The 24,387-nt window shown below is 38.5% G+C and overlaps 1 protein-coding gene across 50 annotated transcripts in view; it reads left to right on the top strand.

The window, feature by feature from the left end:
* MAP4 (microtubule associated protein 4) overlaps positions 1-24,387 on the top strand; it is a 186,364-nt gene that overhangs the window by 54,308 nt on the left and 107,669 nt on the right. For 41 of the 50 annotated variants that reach the window (XM_070492486.1, XM_070492492.1, XM_070492495.1 and 38 more), the window contains exon 2: positions 19,301-19,543. In XM_070492486.1, the coding sequence (XP_070348587.1) occupies positions 19,321-19,543 (223 nt within the window). In that variant the 5' untranslated portion in view covers positions 19,301-19,320. Of the gene's footprint in view, positions 1-4,743; positions 4,813-4,968; positions 5,282-5,801; positions 5,993-8,074; positions 8,215-19,300; positions 19,544-24,387 lie in introns of those variants that run through there. The other 9 variants (XM_070492517.1, XM_070492524.1, XM_070492527.1 and 6 more) reach the window with 6 other exon arrangements.

The raw sequence follows: 24,387 nt of genomic DNA on the forward strand, positions 1-24,387 counted from the left end.
TTGCTCTTTTAGTTATCCAGTTTTGTAAAATGTTGCATGGCTTTATCAGTGAGATGAGGAGGCAACACAACTGTTAGTGCATGAACTGAATAACAGATGCGCGGTGATCAGTCACCAACAGGCTTTGAAAGAAGTGTCGCGGTAGGTCATTGATGTCAATGCATACCTGTTATTTCTTTTTTTTTTTTTTTCCTTTTTTTTAAAGATTTTATTTTTCCTTTTTCTTCCCCCGGTACATGGTTGTATATTTTTAGTTGTGGGTTTTCCTAGTTGTGGCATGTGGGCGGCCGCCTCAGCACGGCTTGATGAGCGTTGCCATGTCCGCACCCAGGATCCAAACCGGCGAAACCCTGGGCCGCTGAAACAGAGTACATGAACTTAACCACTTGGCCACAGGGCCGGCCCCCAACACCTGTTATTTCTGTAGTGATTTGTGGACTGAAGAGTTAGCAGCAAATTTTATACTTTATGCAATTACTCATAGTTAATATACCATGGTAACTGAAACTTGAACTGTGTTGTTGGGGGACTGGTGTTGTTTAACTAAATCATGGTCACTGAAATTCATGCATATTAGAACCTTGCAAAGCAAGGACTGTCTACATTTTTGACAGAGATTATATGGGCCATAAAGTTTAAACAGTTTACTGTCTGGCTCTTCACAGAAATGTTTGCTGACCCCTGATCTAAGTTCATGAGTTTATTTTTGCGTATAATTTTCCATTATTGTATCTTTCCATTATTGTATCTGTTGTATTGTATCTTCTTGTCTAGTATCAGGGGTATTTTATCAATGATCATGTAATCCATAGCAAATACCTAAAGCACATGCAATGTTCCAGGTACTGTTTTAAACATTTTATATATTAACAGATCCAGAAGTAGATGATATTGTTATCCCCAACTTACATATGAGAAAACGAAAGCAAAGAGCTTAAGAAACTTGCCCAAGGTCACATAGATACTAAGTAGTAGGACTCAAATTTGAACCTGTGACAGTCTGGTGTGATTCTGGGCCTCTATCTACATTGTACTTACATTAGCCTCATAAAATGATTTGGGGAGAATTATGTTTCTATTTTTTTAGAGTTTGTGTTAAATCAGAGTTGTCTGCCTCTTGAATGTTTGGTAGAACACCTGTAAAATCCTTGCCTTCAGCCGGCAGATGTTTGTGTGTGTGTGTTTGGAAGATTTAAAAATGTTGTTTCGATTTCTTTAATTGATTTAGAACTATTTAGGTTTTCTGTTATATTTTGGATCCATTTTTGTAGTGTATACTCTTTTAGGAATTGGTCTTTTTCGTCTGATTTTCCAATTTTTTGGCATTGTTGTTCATAATCTCTTTTTCCCCTGTGTTGCGTTGTAGCGTTATTCTCTTTTTCCTTCCTAAAATTGTTCATTTGTGCCTTCTCTTCTTTTTGTCAGTCTTGCCAGAGGTTTGTTAACTTTATTAGTCCTTAAAGAGGACTTTTGCTTTGTTAATCTTTTTTTTTTCTTTGTGCTTCATATTTGTTCATGATTTTCCTTTTGTTTTCTTCAAGTTTATTTTTATCTAACTTTTAAGGTAGATGCTTAACTAATTAATTTCATCCTTTACTTTCTAAAAAAAAAAATATATTTTTTTTGCTGAGGAAGATTCACCCTGGGCTAACATCTCTTGCCAGTCTTCCTCTTTTTTTTTTGCTTACGGAAGATAGCCCTGAACTAACATCTGTGCCAGTCTTCCTTTATTTTGTATGTGGGCTGCCACCACAGCATGGCTGATGAGTGGTATAGGTCTGCGCCTGGGATCTGAACCCATGAAGCCGGGCTGCTGAAGTGGAGCATGCTAAACTTAACCACTACACCCCGGGGCCAGCCCTCCATCCTTTCTTTTCTAATGTAAGCACTTAATGCTGGAGACTTTCCGTAAGTTCACTCTTTAGGTATATTCCACGAGCTTTGGTATGTAGTATTTTTGTTATTATTCAGTTCTAAGTGTTTTTTTTTTTGTTTCGATTATGGTTTTAACTCATAGGTTATTTTTAGTGTGTTTTAAAATTTCCTAATACATTTAAAAAATTCTTTGATGTTTTTATTTCTATTTATGGTATCTTTCATAATGTTGATTGTGCAATAGTGATTTTAAAAATTTGAGATTTGCTTTATGTTCTAGTATACAGTGTTTTTTTTGTTGTTTTTTTTTTTAGATCTTTATTTTTTTCCTTTTTCTCCCCAAAGCCCCCCGGTACATAGTTGTGTAGTTTTAGTTGTGGGTCCTTCTAGTTGTGGCATGTGGGACGCTGCCTCAGCATGGCTTGATGACCAGTGCCATGCCTGCACCCAGGATTCGAACCAACGAAACACTGGGCCACCTGCAGCGGAGTGCGCGAACTTACCCACTCGGCCACAGGGCCAGCCCCCTAGTATACAGTTATTTTAGAAATGTTCTGTGTGTCCTGGAAAAGACAGTATCTTCTCTGGTGTGCTCTATATTTCATTAGCGGAAGCTTACAGACTGAATTGTTCGAAGCTTATATATACTTACTGATTTCTGTCTACATGATATGTCAGTTACTGAGAGGTGTATTAACAATATCCGCCTATGAAAGAGGACTCATCTATTTGTCATTACTGTTAGTGTTATGTATTTTTGAATAGCTGTGTTGTTAGGTTTAATATTTAATAGTGGTAAATCTTTGTGAATTAAACTTTTTGTAGTTTTATTTCTACTAATAGTGTTTTGCTTAGAGTCTTTTTGCTCAATATTTGTATACCTACACCAATCTGGTATGCCTTTTTGTTATGCAATTGAACCCTCTGTAGTAAATGCTGCTGCTGTCCTGTGTAGATCCCCTTTACCAGCGAGTGCACCCCCCACTCCCAGCTGCTGTGAGTGTTAGCTGCCAAGGGCTGCAGCAGATAGAAGCCACCTTTCCCAGAGATGCCCGGGAAGTTATGCCCCTCCCCTTCACATAGTCCTCAGCCAATGACTGCCTGGTGAGGGTTAGAAAAACCCGGCTCCCTTACCTCCTGGTGGGACTAACTTAATGGTGCAGTTGTGCTTCTGTAGCTTCCCAGAGAGGAGGCGGAGGCTAGACTTCAGCTGAAACCACAGTTCTGCTCCTCCCTCTCTCCCTTATGGGGTTCTCCTGAGGGTGCTTCCTCAGTAAATCACGTGCATGAGAATCTCTGTCTCAGGTTCTACTTGTAAACTGGATCTAAAACACCTACCCTCCCTACAAGGGAGAATTTGATCTCTTTCTAGTGCTAAGTTTTGCAAATCCTGTCTTATGTTTCATTTCAGTGAACTTAATCTTTAAGGTATTAGGTAGATTGTTGATTAATTCAGTAGCTCTCAATTCTGTGTGCCCTTCAGAATCAGCTCTTAAAAAGTGAAATTGCTCAACTCTGTCCCTGAACGATTCTGATTCAGTGGTTTTTCACTTTTAACTCAGATCTTTACCTCTATTTCAGGTAAAATGTTAAAAGTTATGTTAATAATAACTTGAAAGTTTCCTTTGACTTTTCACTTTGCTTGTTCAGTTTTCACTTAATAGTATTATTTTTACTTCTTGGCTTTATTCCATCTCTATTTGAAAGTGTCTGTAAGGTACTTTTATGTTAAAAGGTCACTAAGGTCATTCTACAAAATGCCTGCTAAGTACTCCTGTAGAGTTTGTGCCTTCCTCTTTCCTGCTCAGAAGAGTGGAGCTGCTGTACTTGAGTGCTGATTCTGTGCCTAGAACCAAGAGTGGAAGAGCCAAAGAGCCACGAGGGTCCTTCCAGTTGGGCAGATGTCAACCCCAGCAAGAGAAGGCTGGTGTCATGATATAGAATAGGACACACCCAGCAAGATGAATATGCATTTAATGAGAGCCTACGAGGTATTACTGTTATATTAGATGCCCGGGATAAAAGGGGAAAAAGATGCTGTCCTTGCCACCCAGAACTCAGAGTTTAAGGGGGGCTCTGGAAGGCACACACATTATAAATAAATAATTATAGAATTATCAACACAAATCCCATCTCTTCTTAGTTCTACCTTCCATTTTCCTTCACTTTCATTGATATTTTATACAATAAAATATGGCATCCTGTGACTCTGAACTTTTCAGAGAGAAACTTCACTTTGCTTGATGGAGAGGTTTTTCTTAAAATGGTTCTCAAAAGCTAAGAGCTGATGAGGTGTGAATACTCTTCCCTTCATCCGATTTCCCCAGCACTGAGTAATCTTAAAATTACATAATATATTTATTACTCCTTGACAGAGGCATGTGAGCTAATACTAGAGAGATTTAACATTTTAATAATTACAAAAGTTTTAACATTTATACAGCGATATTAACATGATGGTGGTAGCTGATGTCTTGAACAAAAAACTTTTTTTGCCACATTGCATCATGTTGTGCTTTTCTAAAAGCAGAGGGCTATTTTTATTGCTCTGCCTCATAATGATAAGATGACCAGCATGGAGAGCTGGCTTGTACAATTACTCGCTTTTGGCTTTCTTTCTGTGATTGCTCTGGCACAAGCTATGTTTGGAAAGTAGAAGAAATGAGGTGAATATTCTTATTTAGCAGTGACTTTTCAACCTTGAATTTTTTTTTTTTTTCTAATTCTGAAGAGTTTTTGTAGTTTTGGCACCACTGGTTAATTTCAAATTAGACACAGTTTTTATTAACTTGCGTGATACCATTTTAGAACTGTTAGTCCCATTGTTTTATTGTTTTGGCCCGTCGTTTGTATAAAGTGATCCACTAAGAGGAGATATACAGATCGCTTAGACATGGTCCTTCCCCTTTCGGACCTAGTAGTTTACAGGAGCTGCTGGTATGTACAACTAACTACAGTATGGATCAGACTGTACTGTTACAATAGAAGTACAGGTGATGTGTTAGTTCTAAATGACACTGGGGGAACAGATGCTAAAAAGGAATCACAGCAAAGGTGACAGATGCTTGATGTGGACTGTGATTCAAGACAGACAAACGAGGAGGGAGTGAAAAGAATTAGAAGTGGGGAGAGCAATGTGAGCAAGGTTATATACAGTGATAATGTCAGTGGTATGCTTGTAAAGTAGAAGCTGGTCCCATGTGACTAAAATATAGGAGACCCTACATGGAAGACTGCTGATGGTTGTGTGGGAGATAGGACTGGGTCTTTTAGGATTGTGTGGCCTTGATATCACACTGAGGAGTTTGGATTTAAAAAAAAAAGGTGTTGGAGTCCTTTTAAATTAGATGGAATGTTTTGCTGTTCAGGACTCTTCCCAACTGCCTTCATCCTTTAAGAAGAAAAGGTAGGGCAAAAAAATTGATTTTGAAGTATAGTGATGTCTTTATGTCGGATAGTAGTGGAAATTATAAAATTCCAAGATTTTGTCAATTTTATTACACCCTTGCTTTTGTTTCTCATGTTCCCTGGCTCTCCTCCTAGCCTGATCTTTAGTCCTAGCTTCTTTTATAAGTGACTTGTTTTCTTTGGTTCTCTTTTTTGTAATCTGTTAAAGTGAGGGAATTGGATCCTAGATTATTTGAACTGGTGTTTTTAAAAAAGCCTTTAGAGATTGTTAAGTGGTTAGAAATAATTTTTGCATAGGTGTAAACAAACTCTGAATGTTTTTCTTGTCTTAATTAGACTTAGATAAGTGGGATGAATAGTAAAGTTTAAAAAAATACTTTTCTCTTTTTCAAAATGTGGGGGCATTAGGTATTGAGAATCATCGTAAGATTTGCTTTTTTTAAAAAAATTGAGATAAAACTCAAGAATGGTTATAGCAGAAATCTAAGTGCTGTGTCATTGTCGTCTCTTGTTTTGGCACACATAACCAGACTTCAGCAGACATGCTGTCTGTATCACATGGCTAACAGTGGGAGGTATCTAGTGTATTCTTCTTGGAGAGATAAATTTACGTTCGCTTGGACAGAAACGTGTCAGGCAGGTAGGTGCCTGTTTAGAGATCCAAAATGCATGCAGTCAGAACTGAACACAAGCTGCCTGGATAGTTCCTGTAAGTAAACTAGGCTTTCAGGCTTGTGCTGCAAGATTTTATGTATGTGAATATATGTGTGCATGTGTATGCAATGTTTTTATATTTAAAGGACAGAGTTCCCTAAAACAGCAGTGGGAAAAGGAACTCTTTGTTTTGGGGATTACATGGAAGTAAAGTGTGTCACTGTGCCCTTTCATATAGGAATGTCGCTGGGAGATGGCCTCGGCTATTCTAGTAATCAAGGGCTCCCTCCTGTTGCTAATCCTGTGATGAACAGGACAAATGGTGGTTGTCAACAGAACACTGCCAAGCCTGGAAATTCCATCAGATTGTAATAGTACAGCTGTTGTCCTTGAAGTGTGTAGGAGGCACCTGGGGGTGGAAAGTTAATATATTCTCCAGGGGATTTGGAGTTTATTGCTCAGGATAGTCTAGATGCTGCTGAGTTGTTTGTTGCCATTTGCCAGTCTGGTTTTGGGGAGGAGCAGGAGAAATTCGTGTTAGCCCCAGGCATTGTATGTGCCTATGGACTGTGTAAGATGGTAGCTGATTCCGCTAGAGGTCCTCATTAAAGATTTGAATTTACTTTGAAAGAAATATGTTTTGCCTGAAAGTATAAATCAAGGTGTTCTAGTTAAATAAATTTAAAAGAACACGGTCACCAAACAAGGTTTAGTTTCATATGTAATAGGCCTCTGAAAGAAGTTCATTAAAACAAATTTGAGGAATAAAGAACCAATTTAGTGACTGAAAGCTTGCTAGGCAAAATCAAAAAATCCCATGTTGAGTATGAAATCTTTATGATGCAGGCTATACCTTGAACCATGTCAGATTATAAATGGTCTCTGGGACTATCTAGGATGCTGGACACTGCATTTTGGCCTCAGCACTCTCACTAATGTCCTGGGACAGCAACTTAGTGTTGGCTTCAGAATTCTCTGTCATTTAAGTCAGTCATGCAAAAAAAAGTTTAGAAGAAAATATTAGCCTACATATCTTTAGACTTCTGTGATCCACCCCCCAGTCCCCAAGAAAACAGGACAGAATACCAATCATGGAAAAAATTTAAGTGAGCATTATGAGCAGTCTCTTACCTTTAAGAATTATTATTAAATGTTTCTTTATTAAATTGCTTATTTGGAACTCAGAATGCATTTCCTTTAGATAAACAATGTTATAAGTGATATTTGTTTCATATTGCAGTCCATATTGCTAAATTATTTTTCTCCATTTTCACGCTAAAACCAAAAATTTGGACACTTTCAATGGAATTTATCTCTGGGATTAGAAGGAAAGGTACTGGATAAGAACTAAATTCATGCTAAGGTAGAATGATGGTCTTTCTAGGGTTGTATGTCTTCCTGCAGCCTTTTAAATTGTAAAATAGAATTCTATACTTTTTTTTTTTAAGAGAATACTAGCTACTTCAAATGAATCTAGGTAGAAGTTTGGCTAATGTGACAGTGAAATGAAAATATTACAGTGGGTATGAACAGTGTCTGAGTATGTTGGTGGGAATTAGACTTTTGTTCTTCCTTTTCATGAGTTTTCTTCTTCCACTTTAGCTCCAAAGCAGCATCTTTGATTTGGGGGTTGGGAGGCAGATGAGGGAGGACAGAGGAAACAACAGGGTATTTGCAAACTAGATTGCTAATTTCTTATCAGAAAATGAGCACAAATCCCAAGTGAGTGACTGGAAGTAAAACTGACCTGAAATTTTCAAGAGGACTTCAGGGAGCTTAAAAAGTTGCCTGTACTTCTGTGTATTTAAATTAGATATGAACACTATTTAGTCTTTATAGACCTAGAAAATATTTTTAGTTTGGTAATTAATTCCAGACCTAAAGTAAACCGTACAACAGAGAAGGTGCCTGTGACCTCATCATATATTCGTATTTACTCTTTATGAGCACATAGCTATTAATAGTAAGAGAGTAGTCAAGAGACCGAACTTCTGTTCTATGCTTCATCATCGTGTCATGTCATTTTCTCTTGCCTAGGTTTACTTATTTTCAAAACCCTTCTCACTAGATAGTTTCACTTCAGGGATGTAGTCAGAATGAAAGATCAGCTCTCTCAAGTGCTGTGATTGAAAACTGTGTGTTCTCTTGGTGCCTGGCTAAATAATATGGGGCTTATTTTGTGGGAAGGTGGTGTCAAGCCTCCTTTGATATTAGCCAGAACTGGGCAGAGTTTCTTAAGTTCCAGTCAGATTTGCTCAAGCAGGACACTGTGCACTGGTGAGTTTGTTTTTAGCCTCTCCCTTTGCCAGAAAGCTTTTGCCTTTTAATAAACCTGAACCCAGTTATAATTGAGAGAACTTGCTATGTAAAATAATAGTCACACACTCACAGAGGATCTATATGAAGTTTGTTTATTTCTAACTTAAGTGCTGAAACTGAATTATAAGTATGTGGTTTATAGAGTAATCAACCTAGGAATCATTTAACATACTGTTCTCATTTTACAGATTAGGGAACTCAGCCCCGGAAGGTGACTCACTCAAAGCCACAGTGAGAGTCAGATTAAACTAGTGCTTCAGCGAAGCATAGAAACTTCTCTACCCAGCTTTCTTTTCTTGACTCCTGTTAACAAATGCATTTAAAGTTAACTTTGCTATCTATACGAATAGAAGAGGAATAGTATAAATAGTCAACGAGAATTGTTTTTACATCATAGATATTTCTCATTCACAAGGGTACATTTTTGTATCTTCTTGAATATCCAGATTTGAGAATAACACTGTGTCACATCCTTTTGACCATAAAGTACGTAACTATTTTAAGGCATAACTGAGTGATGTGACATTAAATGATTCTGTAAGTGTGGGATGAAATTCGTTCATGAATTTATTAAAATCAATTCTGAAACACTTGCAGAACTAGTTTAACAAATCTGTAGAGTACTTAGGAAATTTATTATACTTGTACATGTTTTAGAATAAAATAACTATAAAATTGGGTAATCTCCTCTTTGATCTGTTGAAAACTGGGGCTTTTTGGCTAAAAACCAGTACTTTCACTTCCAACACAACACTGGCATTGCCTTCACAGTGTCATTTTCCGTAAGTAGATTTTGTGTGTGTGTGTGTTTTTAAGTCATACTCCTATTTATATTTGGTGACAAGAAAAAATAGCTAAACTATTGAGATGCAAATATTTGGTGGTTGGTTGGCTGGATGCACTCAGAGCCAAGTGACCTTTCCACTTTCCAATTGTCTAATTTTCTATCAGTTTTACCTTTTTAGGCTGAATTTAAGCTGCTGTTCATATTCCATGAACATCCCAGGAAGTGATTTATGAGGTTGGGGTGGGGTGGAGATTACAGTACATAAAAAGCTGCTCTTTGAGAATCTGTACTTAGATAAATGAGGTTTAAAATGTATTGCTGGTTTTGTCTGCATTTTCACCTGTGTCCTAAATTAGAAAAAGTTTGAGTAGATTGCATGAAATAAATATCATAATTATATATTTCTGGGAAAAATAAATATATTGGACTCTTATACGTTGTTAAGGATGGTACAAATGTCCTTTCATGTTCTCTTTGACCATGACGCTGTTTAATTCTAGACATCCCTTATTGTTTTTGGTTCAAAACAGCTTTCAAAGGCTAACTTGTAATAGTAGTTATCATAGATAGAAAAGAGAAAAGCAATTAATTTTTATGGAAACATTTGACATTAGAATTTTCCAGGCTTTTAAAAAGTTTCTTTAATGAGTCATTTTTCAGCATTTTCCCTGGCAAGATCTGGATTAACAGTAATACTTTGTATGTAACGTAGTCTGGGTGGTGCATAGAATAGGTCTTCCCACCTATATGTATGTATTGTACCTGGGTTATAGGTGTGCCACTCAGTACTGATGACTGTGATAGGAACATTTAAACAACCATTCAGATATTTATAACAGTTGAAATTGTATTTTAATTCCTATTTGCATGGTTCCCTCAGGAAAGCCCCTGACTTCTGAATTCAGTAGAGGTTATTTTGGTGTGTGAGATGGCATTTGCTGCTATATAACAGTTCTGTCGTGCTACAGGATTTCTACCCCCACCCCAAATCAAGTTTACCCCCATTTGGCAGCAGAGTTGCCAGTTTTTATCATCAGCCCAACACTGGTAAAACTGTAATTCTTGCTGACCAAGCTGGGCTTGGAGTGGGACAGGGAGCAGAGCAGCTCTGGACAAGAGGGCCATAGACTGTCACTCTTACCCAAAGCTCAAGCAGATTTCAAGAATTAAAAGCTTCTGGGGCTGGCCCAGTGGTGCAGCAGTTAAATTCTCAAGTTCCGCTTCAGCGGCCCAGGGTTTGCAGGTTTGGATCCCAGGTGCAGACATGGCACCGCTTGGCACGCCATGCTGTGGTAGGTGCCCCACGTATAAAGTAGAGGAAGATGGGCATGGATGTTAGCTCAGGGCCAGTCTTCCTCAACAAAAAGAGGAGGATTGGCAGCAGATGTTAGCTCAGGGCTAATCTTCCTCAAAAGAAAAAAATAAAATAAATGCATCAGAAATTCAGAAATATTAAAAAAAAAAAAGTAAAAGCTTCTCAATTTGTTTTTTGCAATTCATTGATTTCCAGTGTCTTGAAATGGCTGATCTTGAAAATTTTGTCCAATCTTACACTTATTTTTTATGGAGAGGATTTCTTCTTGATGTTATAACTAAAGTGCCTCTGTGTGTGTGTGTTTTTGTAACTTAATTTGCTCTTTTCATTATTTTTCTTCTAATAGACTAAATTAGATTTGAATTTGTTATAGTTATTAGGTATTGCTAAATAGAATTAATTTAAATTTTTTCCACTATTGTTTTTATTTATTTATATGTTTATTTTTGGCCTTAATGTGAACAATTAGCCAAAGTGTGATTTTCTTTTCTTTTTATTTTTTTTGAGGAAGATTAGCCCTGAGCTAATATCTGCAGCCAATCTTCCTCTTTTTGCTGAGGAAGACTGGCCCTGAGCTAAATTCCGTGCCCATCTTCCTCTACTTTGTATGTGGGACGCCTGCCACAGCATGGCTTGACAAGGGGTGTGTAGGTCTGCACCCAGGATCCAAACCGGCGAACCCCGGGCCACAGAAGCAGAATGTGCGACCCGAATCAATGCATCACCTGGCCGGGCGCCCCAAAGTGTGATTTTTGATAGAATTTTATAAGACTGTTTTGGGAAATTAAAAAAGTTTATTTCCAAAAAACCCCTATAATTTAATCTTTTTATTAAAGGGTATTGTAAGCTTTACAATGTCAGAAAGTCAGCCTTTCAAAATTTTGTTTGTACATGAATACATAAATAATACATTGAGTTTTTAATAAAACTTAATTGAATTAAATGAATCAGTATTTCATGGCATCCTATTTTTCTTACTGTGTGCTTAAATCCATGTAATTTGTAGTAAATTCCTAAGAATGTAGATAAATCTGAGTTTCTCGCTCTCTTTTTTTTCTGTGAGGCAGATTGGCCCTGAGCTAACCTCTGTTGCCAATCTTCCTCTTCTTGTTTGAGGAAGATTGTCCTTGAGCTAACATCTGTGCCAGGCTTCCTCTTTTTTGTACGTGGGACACCGCCACAGCGTGGCTTGATGAGTGGTGTGTAGGTCCATGCCTGGTATCTGGACCCCTAAATCTCGGGCCACCAAAGTGGAGTGCGTGAACTTAACCACTACACCACCAGGCTGCCCCTAAGCTTCTCTTTTGAAAGATTGCTTTTACAAAGCTGTAAAAACCTACAGGGCATTTAATTTTTATAGTTTTGCGTTTTCCCACCTTAATGGCCTACTTGCACAAGACAAACATTAATACTAAGAAAAAAAGGTTGTTCTGATGATTACTGAGAGAAGAGATTGAAGTCTCCACGTATATTTGTGAATTTGTTTCTATCTCCCTTCAGTTTTGTCGGCTTTTGTTTCATATATTTTGCAGATCTGTTGTCATTTGCATGTACATATAGATTGTTATCTCTTCTTGATGAATGGACCCTCTTATGTAATGTCCCTCTGTATTCCTGGTAGTATTGTTTGTTGTGGTGTCTAATTTGTCTTATGTTAATATGGCCACCTCAGCTTCCTTTTGATTAGTGTTTGCATGGTATATCTTTCTCTGTCCTTTTATTTTCACCCCCCTTTTTCTTTTATCTTAACCATTTTTCAGTGTCCAGTTCATTGGCATTAAGTACATTCGTATTGTTGTGTAACCATCACGACCATCCATTCTGAGAACTCTTTTCATATTGCGAAGCTGAAACTCTGTCCCCATTAAACAAAAACCCCCATTACCCTCTCTCCCCAGCCCCTGGGAACCACCATTCTGTTTTCTGTCTCTATGATTTTGACTTCTCTTAGTATCTTATATGAGTGGAATCATACAGTATTTGTCTTTTTGTGACTGGCTTATTTCACTTAGCATAATGTCGTCAAGGTTTATCCATGTTCTGGCGTGTCTAGGGGAGGAAGACATTTCCTCTACCTTCTCTGGGTTCGTCTGGCCAGAGAGCGGATTAAATTCACATGAGACAGAAGAGCAGGAGAAAATTAAACAAAGCTTTATGAGGACCATGGCCTGGGGCCTTTCTTCCTGAAGGAAGAAAGGGCACTGAAGAAGTGGGGTGCACAGAGTGGTTATATACCCCCAGAGAGGCTGTTTCACATAGGATTGAAATGTCCCTTTAACAATAGTCATGAGACTGCTCTGTCGGCACAGTAATTGATGGAAACAGCAGATAGGTCTGCTGTCTCGGTGAACACAGCAGGATGGCAGGTCTATTGTCTCGAGCTGGGTGGTCACAGGTGAGCTGGGTGGTCAAAGGTGAGTGCAGCAGTCAGTTCCTAGCCTAAGGAAAGATGCTTATCCTTAAGGAAATGCCAGTGGTGGGGGGAAGTTGCACCTTTATCTTAAGGCCATTTGTTCTTGCCATAGTAAATGTTTTAAAGCAGATATACAATGCGTGCTCAATGGCCACAGTCAGGCCCTTTTGGGGAAAAAAAAAAAAATCAGGCCGAATTAGGTTTACACCAAGTGGTTTCCTCATGTACTCCGATATATCCTATTGCTTGCCATTTCTATTTGTCAGTGTAGACATGGGAGCTGCTCAGGCAAGCTGAGCAACTCGCCAAAATGGCCGAAACCCCTACAGCTGAAATATCATATCCAGCTGAAGACAAAGGAGGATGTTGGGGGTGGGGGGAATCAGTTACAGGAGGTTAGCAGACAAGCACAATAAACAAATGCAGATTTAAGTCCTTGCCTTCCCCATTGATTAAGAGTTTCTAGAGATAAGGTCAAAGAGACATATCTTGGGGTGGCCAATTCCAGGCCCCCACACATGTGTCACAATTTCCTTCCTTTTTAAGGCTGAATAATATTCCATTGTCTGTATATACCATATTTTGTTTATCCCTTTGTCTGTCCATGGACACTTGGATTGCTTCTACATTTTAGCTATTGTGAATAATAATACTGTGAGCGTGGATATACAAATATCTCTTTCAGACCCTGCTTTCAGTTCTTTTAAGTATATACCCAGATGTAGAATTGTTGGATCATATGGTAGTTCTATTGTTAATGTTTTGAGGAACCACCGTACTATTTTCCATAGCAGCTGTATCATTTTCCCTTCCTCCAGTAGTACACAGGGTTCTAATTTCTCCACATCCTCAACGTTACTTTTTTTAATTTTTAATAAAAGTGGGTTTCTTGTAAACATCATATAGGTGGGTTTTCCCTTTTTTTTAATCCAGTTTGAAGATCTCTATCTTTTAACTGTTGTATTTAGACTATTTATATTTAATGTGATTCTTGATATGGTTGAATTTAAATCTGTCATCTTGCTAGTTGCTTTCTGTTTGCTCTATATGTTCTTTATTCTGTTTTTCTGTCTGCTTTTGGATTATTTTTTATGATTCTATTTTATCTCCAGTATTAGCTTATTATTTATATCTCTTTTTAAAATATGTAAGTTTTTAATGAGAGAGTATAAGGAGGGTTTTCTCATTTAGATTCATATGCCCTGATAGTCTTGAACTGTCTTAGCCTAATTGTCTTACTGATATGGCAAAATTATCAAATAAAACAACAGTGACAAATAAACCATGCCTGAACCTCACTGCAAGTAACCCAGCTGAAGTAACATGAGATTCTTCCTTTTCTGAGTCTCTGCAATTTCAAAATAAGATACAAAATTCTTCTGTGGCATTGGTTACATCAGTATGAGATCAAGTTCAAGAAACTAGTTACAAGGTCATGCTATTTATACCTAAAACCAAAATGCTTCACACAATTGCAGAATTACTTATTATTTAGCTTGCATGAAAACTTGCACCTCATTTGAGACTAATATTGAAGCAAAGAAAATAGAAGAGTTACCACTCTGAATAACACTATTTTTTTTTAAGTGTCAATGTGCAGGATACTTAATTATTTTATTTATTTATTTATTTTTTGAGGAAGATTAGCTCTGAGGTAACTGCTGCCAGTCGTCCTCTTTTTGCTGAGGAAGACTGGCCCTGAGCTATCATCCGTGCCCATCTTCCTCTACTTTAGATGTGGGATGCCTACCACAGTATGGCGTGCCAACCCGTGCCATGTCCGCACCCGGGATCCAAACCAGCGAATCCCGGGCCGCTGAAGCAGAATGTGGGCACTTCTGCGCCACTGGGCCAGCCTGAATAATGCTATTAAGTATGCACATGTAACAATCTGTCACATGATAGATGACTTTAGTTGATATAAATTTTAATTACAAATTGCTGAATCTGTTCACTTTAGTAACTGTGTTTAGTTTCTAAACAAAATACTGGGGGTAAAATATTTCAGGTTATGATATGGGGCCAGCCCCATGGCCAAGTGGTTAAGTTCACACTCTCTGCTTTGGCAGCCCAGAGTTTCACTGGTTCAGCTCCTGGGCTCAGACATGGCACTGCTCGTCAGGCCACACTGAGGCAGCATCCCACTTGCCACAACTAAAAGGACTCACAACTAAAATAAACAACTATGTACTGGGGGGATTTGGGGAGAAAAAGCAAAAAAAAAAAATTTCAAGTGATAATGAATAATTCAAAATAAGATATTACAGACACATTGGTTAAGTTTGTGTGTAGGTGGGCTTGTGATGACTACTGTGACAAGAAGGTATAAAAACATAAGCATCAGCATTCTGTAATCCTTTGTTTTATTCACAGAGAACCTCTCATGTAAAAGTTGGATCATAGATCTGTACTCCACATTAAATGATGCTATCAAAATGATAAATCCATCGAATCAAAGCCACTGTGGTCCGTTTGCTTTCAACTTTATATGTGACACAGTGGGAGCAGAATACCATTCTGTTCTTTGAAACTGAAGTGCATTGGTTGTCCAGTGCAGAATTTTAATAGTTTATTAATTTAAAAAGAGAGTTGAAAGTTTGTATAGGAATGATTTTTTTCTTGATATGTTTATTGAAAGATAATTATTGAGTTTAAAAGATGGTCTTTTTTTTTTTTTTTTTTTAAGATTTTATTTTTCCTTTTTCTCCCCAAAGCCCCCCGGTACATAGTTGTGTATTTTTAGTTGTGGGTCCTTCTAGTTGTGGCCTGTGGGACGCCACCTCAGCGTGGCCTGACGAGAGGTGCCATGTCTGTGCCCAGGATTTGAACCGGCAAAACCCTGGGCCACCGAAGCGGAGTGCATGAACCTCACCACTCCGCCACGGGGCTGGCCCCTAAAAGATGGTCTTAATTGACATTTTTAAGACATAAATGAACTTAATCAAATTACTGGGACTACAGTGGCAAAGTTATGGCTTCAAAGCAGAAATTCTCTTCTGAAAAAGTGAGGTTATAAATGAATCGCTAGTGATACGTAGACCTTCTTATTCTTCAGGAGTCGAATTTTATTAAAATTACTAGTGTGATATCTATGTATGCTTGAAGCAAACTTCATTATTTTGAAATACTAGATATTAAGAAAGATGTTATTTAGGAACTCAGTAGCATAATCATGGGAAATTTAAACACATGTTTTAAGAAAAGGAATCAGAGAAAAATCTCTTTTGTATGATGGGACCATCTAGAATTTGAAAAGATCATCATTTAAAAATCTTGATCAGGAATTGTGGTAGCCGTTTCAAATAGGAAACCTGATGTAAAAAGGTTAAGCACATGGAAGCAGGCTCACATTTATCATTAAAATTTTGGAAAACATTTTATTTGGAAGTCTATACAAATTCAGTACTTAATATCTTTCCAAATCTTGATATTTTTTAAAAGATTAATTATTTATATTTACTTTCTTCTCCCCAAAGTCCTCCAGTACATAGTTGTATATTCTAGTTGTGGCATGTGCAATGCCACCTCAGCGTGGCCTGACAAGCGGTGCCATGTCTGTACCCAGGATCCAAACCAGGAAACCCTGGGCCACTGAAGCAGAGCGCGTGAATTTAACTGCTTGGCCACGGGGCCGGCACCACCAAATCTTGATATTTTATTTTAACTTACATAATATAAAGTATAAGTAGTGTAGTGGCTGTTTTCACCAAGCCTCATATAGATATGAACAAACCCCTCCAGCATTCCCTGTGCTGGACAAATGTTATCTTTTTTCTTTTTTTCTAGGCAGTTTCCTAGAAGAAGTAGGTCCTGCTTTTGGGATTATCCCCTCTGTACTTTTGTTTAGTAGAACTGAGTTTAAAATCTGTACTAGTCTAGGGGAGAGGGCAAAAGGGCTATTAGGGTCACATGTGAGGGGATGGACTATAATTAGTTTTCGGGTGGTGAACATAATGTAATGTACACAGAATTCGAAATATGATGTACATCCGAAAATAATAAAAAAATAAAAATAATAAACCAGACTAGTATTTTTTTTATCTTAACTTGCTTTAAGCCTCTATACTACCACTCTTATACTTTCTACAATATTGAAACATACAGCAAAGTCTTTTAGGTATTGGATTTGGGAATTGGGGATGGGATGGCTTCTGATTTTTCAAAAAAGGTAGAAATATTTGTTTTGTGCATGTTTCGTAATTGTGGTTGCTTCACAGTTTGATCCTGTGGGGGAAACTAAAAAGAAATGTGACTTTCATATTTGTAGCACAGGATAGTCTAAGTGAGAGGAGGAGAGTGTATGGGGATAGAGATGAAGACAGAATAACTGTATTCCTTGCTGTGTATTTGTTTTTTCCTCAGTAAATTTGTTGGTGAAAGGTGGACAGTGGAGGAGAGTTTGAAAGGAGAGCCTGACCGTTAAGTGACCATAGTAAATTTTGGCTTTTTAAAGTTTGGGTTGGGGAAAGACTGTGTGTATTAGTTGAGATTCTTTGGTTGCAAGCAACAGAAATGGATTGACTAAATTAGGCTAAAGAAAGATGTATTGGAAGGTCATTCACTCAGACTTGAGAAGGAAGACAACCAGGCCAACTGAACAGCTGCCACTTGTGGCTTTTCCTTCCAGGATGTAGTCATGAAATGATCCTTTCCCAACCATTCTCTTCCTGTTTCTGATTGGTTAAACTCTAGTCATGTGCTTAACCCTATAGTGGTGGGCATTGGTATGTATGCGGAAGATAAGAAAGAGTAAATTTCTGGGCAGACAGAAGCAGTAGCATCACACTGTGTAACTAAGGATTGCTATTTGATTTGCATTTTACCCAGTCAAGAATATGGCTCATTTGTCCATTTGAGTTGCTTGGAGTCTCTATTAAATTAGACTCTTTGAAAGCGCTTTTTTATTTCCTACTGTGTTGTGTATGTGCCAAGAGCTCAGTTTATTTCAGGCCCTTTGGCTCCTTATTTTGGGGGGAGGAAGATAAGCTCTGAGCCAACATCCATTGCCAGTCCTTCTCTTTTTGCTGAGGAAGATTGGCCCTGAGCTAACATTCCTGCCTATCTTCCTCTATTTTATATGTGGGACGCCTGCCACAGGATGGCTTGATAGATGGTGCGTAGGTCCACGCCCAGGATCGGAACTGGTAGACCCTAGGCTGCCAAAGTGGAGTGCGCAAACTTAACCACTATGCCACCGGGCCAGCCCGCCTTTGGCTCTTTTTACTACCTTATTTCTGTATTTTCTCAGCTATTCATCTACACTTTTGCCTATAGTAGATTATACTTCTTAAATAGGTTATTTTTAAAAATTGAGAGCCTAGTGTTCTTTAAAATGGTAATGTACATGACCACAGGGAGGGACCACTTCCCCTAGCTAAATCAGAGAACTTGTCTGTATTCTTTCATGTGAGCGGGGCTAGTGTTGTGGTTTGGTTGATGGAGCTATCCACAAGTAATTCATGAAGAAGCAGTACTTACCCCAACAAGATAAGGCCCACACACAGTCTTTGGTCAAAAAAGGTGACTTCATTTACCTAATAGTAATGCAACCTTTATTATGGGAATATAATCTAATATGACCTCTTTTTGTATATTGTTCAAAAAATTTCTCTGGGATATGATTTGGAAATGAAGATATATGGAATAGTTAGTTGAAAGAGTTATAAGATTGAACTCAGAAAACCTAATTTGAGTGTTACTGGCTGTAACCTTGGATAAATTGACTTTTTTTTTGTTTTTTTTGAGGAGGAGGATTAGCCCTGAGCTAACTACTGCCAGTCCTCCTCTTTTTGCTGAGGAAGCCTGGCCCTGAGCTAACATCTGTGCCCATCTTCCTCCACTTTACGTGTGGGACGTCTACCACAGCATGGCATGCCAAGCAGTGCCATGTCCACACCCGGGATCTGAACCGGTGAACCCCGGGCCGTTGAGAAGCGGAACATGCGCACTTAACCGCTGCACCACCAGGCCAGCCCCTAAATTGACTATTTTTTATACTTCGTTTTTCCTGTTAATGAAAAGGACAAAATGACTCTTGATCTGTTTACCTCCTAGAGATGTGAGAAAAAAATTGTTTACCTTGCGTAAGACTGTCTGTTATTAAGCTTTAATTTTCTTTTTTTAAAGATTGATACCTGAGCTAACATCTGTTGCCAGTCTTCCTTTTTTTTTTTTTTTCCTTCTCCTCAAAGCCCCCCAGTACATAGTTGTACATTGTAGTTGTGGTCCTACTGGTTGTGCTATGTGGGACGCTGCCTCAGCATGGCCTGATGAGCAGTGTCATGTCCGTGCCCAGGATCTGAACCGGTGAAACCCTGGGCCACCGAGGTAGAGTGCGCGAACTTAACCACTTGGCCACGGGGCTGGCCCCTAAATTTTAGTTTTCTAATCTGGAAAATGAGGGAGGCTCTTCTCACACTAAAATTTTAGATTTTGATTCTTTTTTTCTGTAAAACAACTGACAAGTGTTTCTAGGAATGTTTTTCACTTTGCAGTGCTCTTCACACGAAACATTTTTTTTCCCCTGCAGGGTAGTTGCAGTGGTGCAGAATGGCTGACCTCAGTCTTGCAGATGCATTAACAGACCCACCTCCAGAAATTGAGGAAGAGATAAAACGAGACTTTATTGCCACGCTGGAGGCAGAGGCCTTTGATGATGTTGTGGGAGAAACTGTTGGAAAAACAGACTATATTCCTCTCCTGGATGTTGATGAGAAAACTGGGAATTCGGAGTCAAAGAAGAAACCTTGCTCAGATGCTAGCCAGGTTGAAGGTAAGTAGTTAATCCAAACTGGATATATATGTTTGGGAAGTAGATTAGGGATTATGCTTTGATATGCTTTGTCATAATCTTGGAAACCTTGAGGAAACGGAACAGATTTTTGTTATAGGCTAGTAATTTTTTTCTTTATCTATATTTTTTTGATAGACACCAAGGAGGTCAATTACCCTTTATTTAAGTGTGTGTTCATGAAGCTGTATTTTACTTTTTTTTTTTTTAAGATTTTTTTATTTTTCCTTTTTCTCCCAAAGCCCCACGGTACATAGTTGTGTAGTTTTAGTTGTGGGTCCTTCTGGTTGTGGCACGTGGGATGCCACCTCAGCATGGGTTGATGAAGGGTGCCATGTCTGCGCCCAGGATCCGAACTGGCAGAACCCTGGGCCGCCAAAGCAGAGCGTGTGAACTTAACCACTCGGTCATGGGGCCGGCCCCTGTATTTTACTTTTAACCCTAAGATTTCTTCTGTAATGTCCCAACTACTATATAATCTGCCTCATAATTTCCTGAATTAGACTGTCTGCTGTGTCTTTTCTCTGAAAGTAGCTTTGTAAAGTTAGATACATAAATTCTGTGTTGATGTCAAGACTTAATTTAGAATGGAATCAGATGCCTTTTGTTGTCTTTGGGCGTAATCCCAGGTCAGGATTAAAACATGGATTAAACCCTTTAAAAGAGATTTGCTGCTTTTATGCATTGCTAGATCAGATTTGCTAATATTTTTGCAACTATGTTCATGTGGGATATTGGTTTATAGTTTTATTCTGATGCCTTTGTCTAATTTTAGAATTGAGGTCATGCTGACATCATAAAATGAGTTGAGTAGTGTTCCTTCCTATTCTGTTTTCTAGAATGGCTTGTGTAGAAGTGGTGTTTTTCCTTCTTTAATGTTTGATAGAATTTGTTAGTGAAGCCGTCTGGGCTTGGAGTTTTCTTTGTCAGGTTTTTAAGTAGGAATTCAGTTTTTTTAAGAGATATAGAATTATTCAGGTTGTCTATTTCTTCTCAAATGAGCTTTGGTAGTTTGTATCTTTCTAGGAATTGGTCTGTTTCCTCTAATTGTCAAATTAATGGAGATAAAATTGTAATATTACCTTATTCTTTGAATGTATATAGGATCTGTTGTCATGTCCCCTCTTTCATTCATTATATTGGTAATTTGTGTTCTCTCTTTTTTCTTGCTTAGTCTGGATGGAGGTTTACCAATTATTGATCTTTTTAAAGCTCCAGCTTTTGGCTTCGTAAACTTTTTTCTGTTTTTTGATTTCTGCTCATATCTTTAATATTTCCTTCCTTCTGCTTACTTTGAGTTGATTTGCTCTTTTTCTTGTTTCTTAGGATGGCGGCTTAGATCATTTATTTGAAACATTTTTTCTTTAGTAAAATAAGCACTTTTTAAAAATTGAGATATAATTCACATAACATTTTAGTTTTATGTGTAAAACATAATGATTTGATATTTGTATGTATTGCAAAATGATTACAGTAAGCCTAGTTAACATCTGTCACCACACGTAGTTACAAACCTTTTTCCTTTCTTTTTGACTTTTTTTTTTTTGAAGAAGAAGAGCTCTGAGCTAACATCTGCTGCCAATCCTCCTCTTTTTGTTGAGGAAGCCTGGCCCTGAGCTAACATCCATGCCCATCTTCCTCTACTTTATATGTGGGACACCTGCCAGAGCATGGCTTGATAAGTGGTGCATAGGTCTGTGCCCAGGAAGCAAACCGGCGAACCCTGGGCTGCCAAAGTGGAGTGCATGAGCCTAACTGCTATGCCATCAGACCAGCCCCCCAATTTTTTCCTTTTGATGAGAACTTTTAAGATCTACTCTCTTAGCAACTTTCAAATATACAATACAGTATTATTAACTGTAGTGAACATGCTGTACATTATATCCCCAGGACTTATTTATTTTATAACTGGATATTTGTATCTTTTGATCACCTTCACTCATTTCCCCCACACCCTACCTCCTGCCTCTGGCAACCACCTAAAATAAGGTGTTTTTTTTTTTTTAAAGATTGGCACCTGAGCTAACATCTGTTGCCAATCTTTTTTTCCTTTTTTTCCTCCTTCTTCTCCCCAAAGGCCCTCCAGTACATAGTTGTATATTCTGGTTGTGAATGCCTCTGGTTGTGCTCTGTGGGATGCCGCCTCAGCATGGCCTGATGAGCGATGCTAGGTTCACCCCTGGATTCAAACCCGAGAAACCCTGGGCCGCCGGACTTAACCATTCAGCCATGGGCCTGGCCCCTAAAATAAGGTTTTAATGCTATAAATTTCCCTCTAATCATGGTTTTAGATGTGTCCTATAGAGTTTGATAAGTTATGTTTTTTATTTTCATTCAGTTCAAAATATTTTCTAATTTCCTTTGTGAATTCTCTTTGACCCATGGGTTATTTAGAAGTATGTTAATTTCTCATATTTGGGGATTTTCCAGCTTTATCTTTCTGTAATCAATTTTTAGTTTAATTCTGTTGTGATCAGAAGACATCCTTTGAAATTTCGATTCATTTCAATTTGTCAGGGTTTGTTTTATGGTCCAGAATATGGCCTGTCCTAGTCAGTGTTCTGTGAGCACTGGAAATAATGTGTATGATGCTGTTTTGTGTAGAGTCTCCCCTTACTAATGTCAGTTAAGTCTAGTGGGTTGATAGTGTTATTTAGGTTTTCTGTATCCTTACTGACTTTATGTCTGCTTGTTCTATTGATTTCTGAGAGAGAGTTCTTGAAGTCTCCTTGTAATTTTATGGATGTGTTTCCTTCTCCCTTCAGTTTTATCAGCTTTTCTCATATATTTTGAAGATCTGTTGTCATTGGCATTTACATCTAGATTGTCACGCCTTCTTGATGAATCGACTCTCTTATCATTATGTAATTGTGCCTCTGTATTCCTGGTAGTATTGTTTGTTCTGAAGTCTAATTTGTCTTATATTAGCATGGCTACCTCAGCTTCCTTTTTTTTTTTCTTTTTTCTTTCTCCCCAAAGCCTGCCGGTACATAGTTGCATATTTTAGTTGTGGGTCCTTCTAGTTATGGCATGAGGGATGCCGCCTCAGCGTGGCCCAACGAGCAGTGCCATGGCCACGCCCAGGATCTGAACCAGCTAAACCCTGGGCTGCTGAAGCGGAACGTGCAAGTCCAACCACTCGGCCACGTGGCTGGCCCCTCAGCTTCCTTTTGATTAGCATTTGCATGGTATATCTGTCTTCATCCTTTAACTTTCAATGCATTTCTTTTTTAATATTTAATAAAAGTGGGTTTCTTATAGACAATATGGGCGGGTCTGCTTTTTTATCCAATCTCAAGATCTCTGTCTTTTTTTTTTTTCCTCTTTTTCTCCCCAAAGCCCCCCGGTACATAGTTGTGCATTTTTAGTTGTGGGTCCTTCTAGTTGTGGCATGTGGGACGCTGCCTCAGTGTGGCTTGAAGAGCAGCACCATGTCCACGCCCACGATTTGAACCGGCGAAACCCTGGGCCGCTGAAGTGGAGCGTGCGAACTGATCCATCTGGCCACAGGGCCGGCCCCAAGATCTCTGTCTTTTAATTGGTGTGTTCAGACTGTTTATATTTAATGTGATTATGATATGTTGGATTTAAAGCTGTCATTTTGCCAGTTGCTTTCTATTTCTGCCATCTGTTCTTTATTCTATTTTTATTTTTCTGCTTTTGGATTAATTTAATATTTTTTTATGATCTTAGCATTCCTTCATTTCAACATCCAAATAGCCAAATACCTTGAAATAAAACTGATGTCAAACTCTTACTTCTAAAATGCCTGTCATCTTGGGAAACAATTCTCAAAATACTTTTTCAGAGTGTATGTACTAGATATTTTCTTCTTCAGAAACGTTATCTTCATAGTAACTGTTGATTATCAGCTCTATTTGGCTCTGTTTTCTAGCTAGGGAAAACAAAAGACAGAAGCTTACTCTTAGATATGAGTAACAAAGGAATAATACTTCTTTGACACTTGTTCACTCAAAACATTGTCATAGATGTTTGAATAAACATCTGGCATGTTGTTGATCCTTAGACACAAATAATTAGCAAATATGTGGACAAGTCACTCAGTTTTTCTGTACTCTGTGTGCTTAAATACTTCTACTCATGAGATTGAGAGAAAACTTTCTCCCCAACATTCCTGGAGGTTTCTGAGGCTAAGAACTTTTATAGAACATTCTAATGTAAGACAGTGGTTTTCAAAGTGTGGTCCTTGGACCAGCAGTATCAGTATCACTGGGGAGCTTGTTCAAAATGCAGTTCTTAGGGGGGCCGGCCCTGTGGTGTAGTGGTTAAGTTTGGCACATTCCACTTCAGTGGCCCAGGTTTGCAGGTTTGGATCCCAGGCGCAGACTTGCACCACTCGTCACCTATGCTGTGGCAGCAATCCACATACAAAATAGGGGGATACTGGCACAGATGTTAGCTCAGGGCTGATCTTCCTCAAGCAAAAAGAGGAAGACTGGCAACAGATGTGAGCTCAGGGCGAATCTTCTTCAGCAAAATAAATAAATAATATTCTTAGACCACATGGAATCAGAAACTCTGGGGATGGGGTTCAGCAATCTGTGTTTTAACAAGCCCTTGAAGGTGAATTGGGTGCATATCCAAGATGAGAAACATTGATCCAGCAGAAAGGGCCTAAGCAGGTCCTGGAAAGGATAATAACTAGATACTGCAGAATTTCTTCTTGTTCCACTGACTGGAGCCTTCTATTGTGGAGCATCGCAACCAGCTTAATTGACCACCAGAGGGCGATGGTGGCACAGGCCTGACTTTTGCATAAGATGCCCTGGCATTGAGACCCTGCTGAATCCTCCCCATTTTCCCAA

This window comes from Equus asinus, chromosome 21 (assembly GCF_041296235.1).
Source record: "Equus asinus isolate D_3611 breed Donkey chromosome 21, EquAss-T2T_v2, whole genome shotgun sequence".
Taxonomy (NCBI): Eukaryota; Metazoa; Chordata; class Mammalia; order Perissodactyla; family Equidae; genus Equus; species Equus asinus.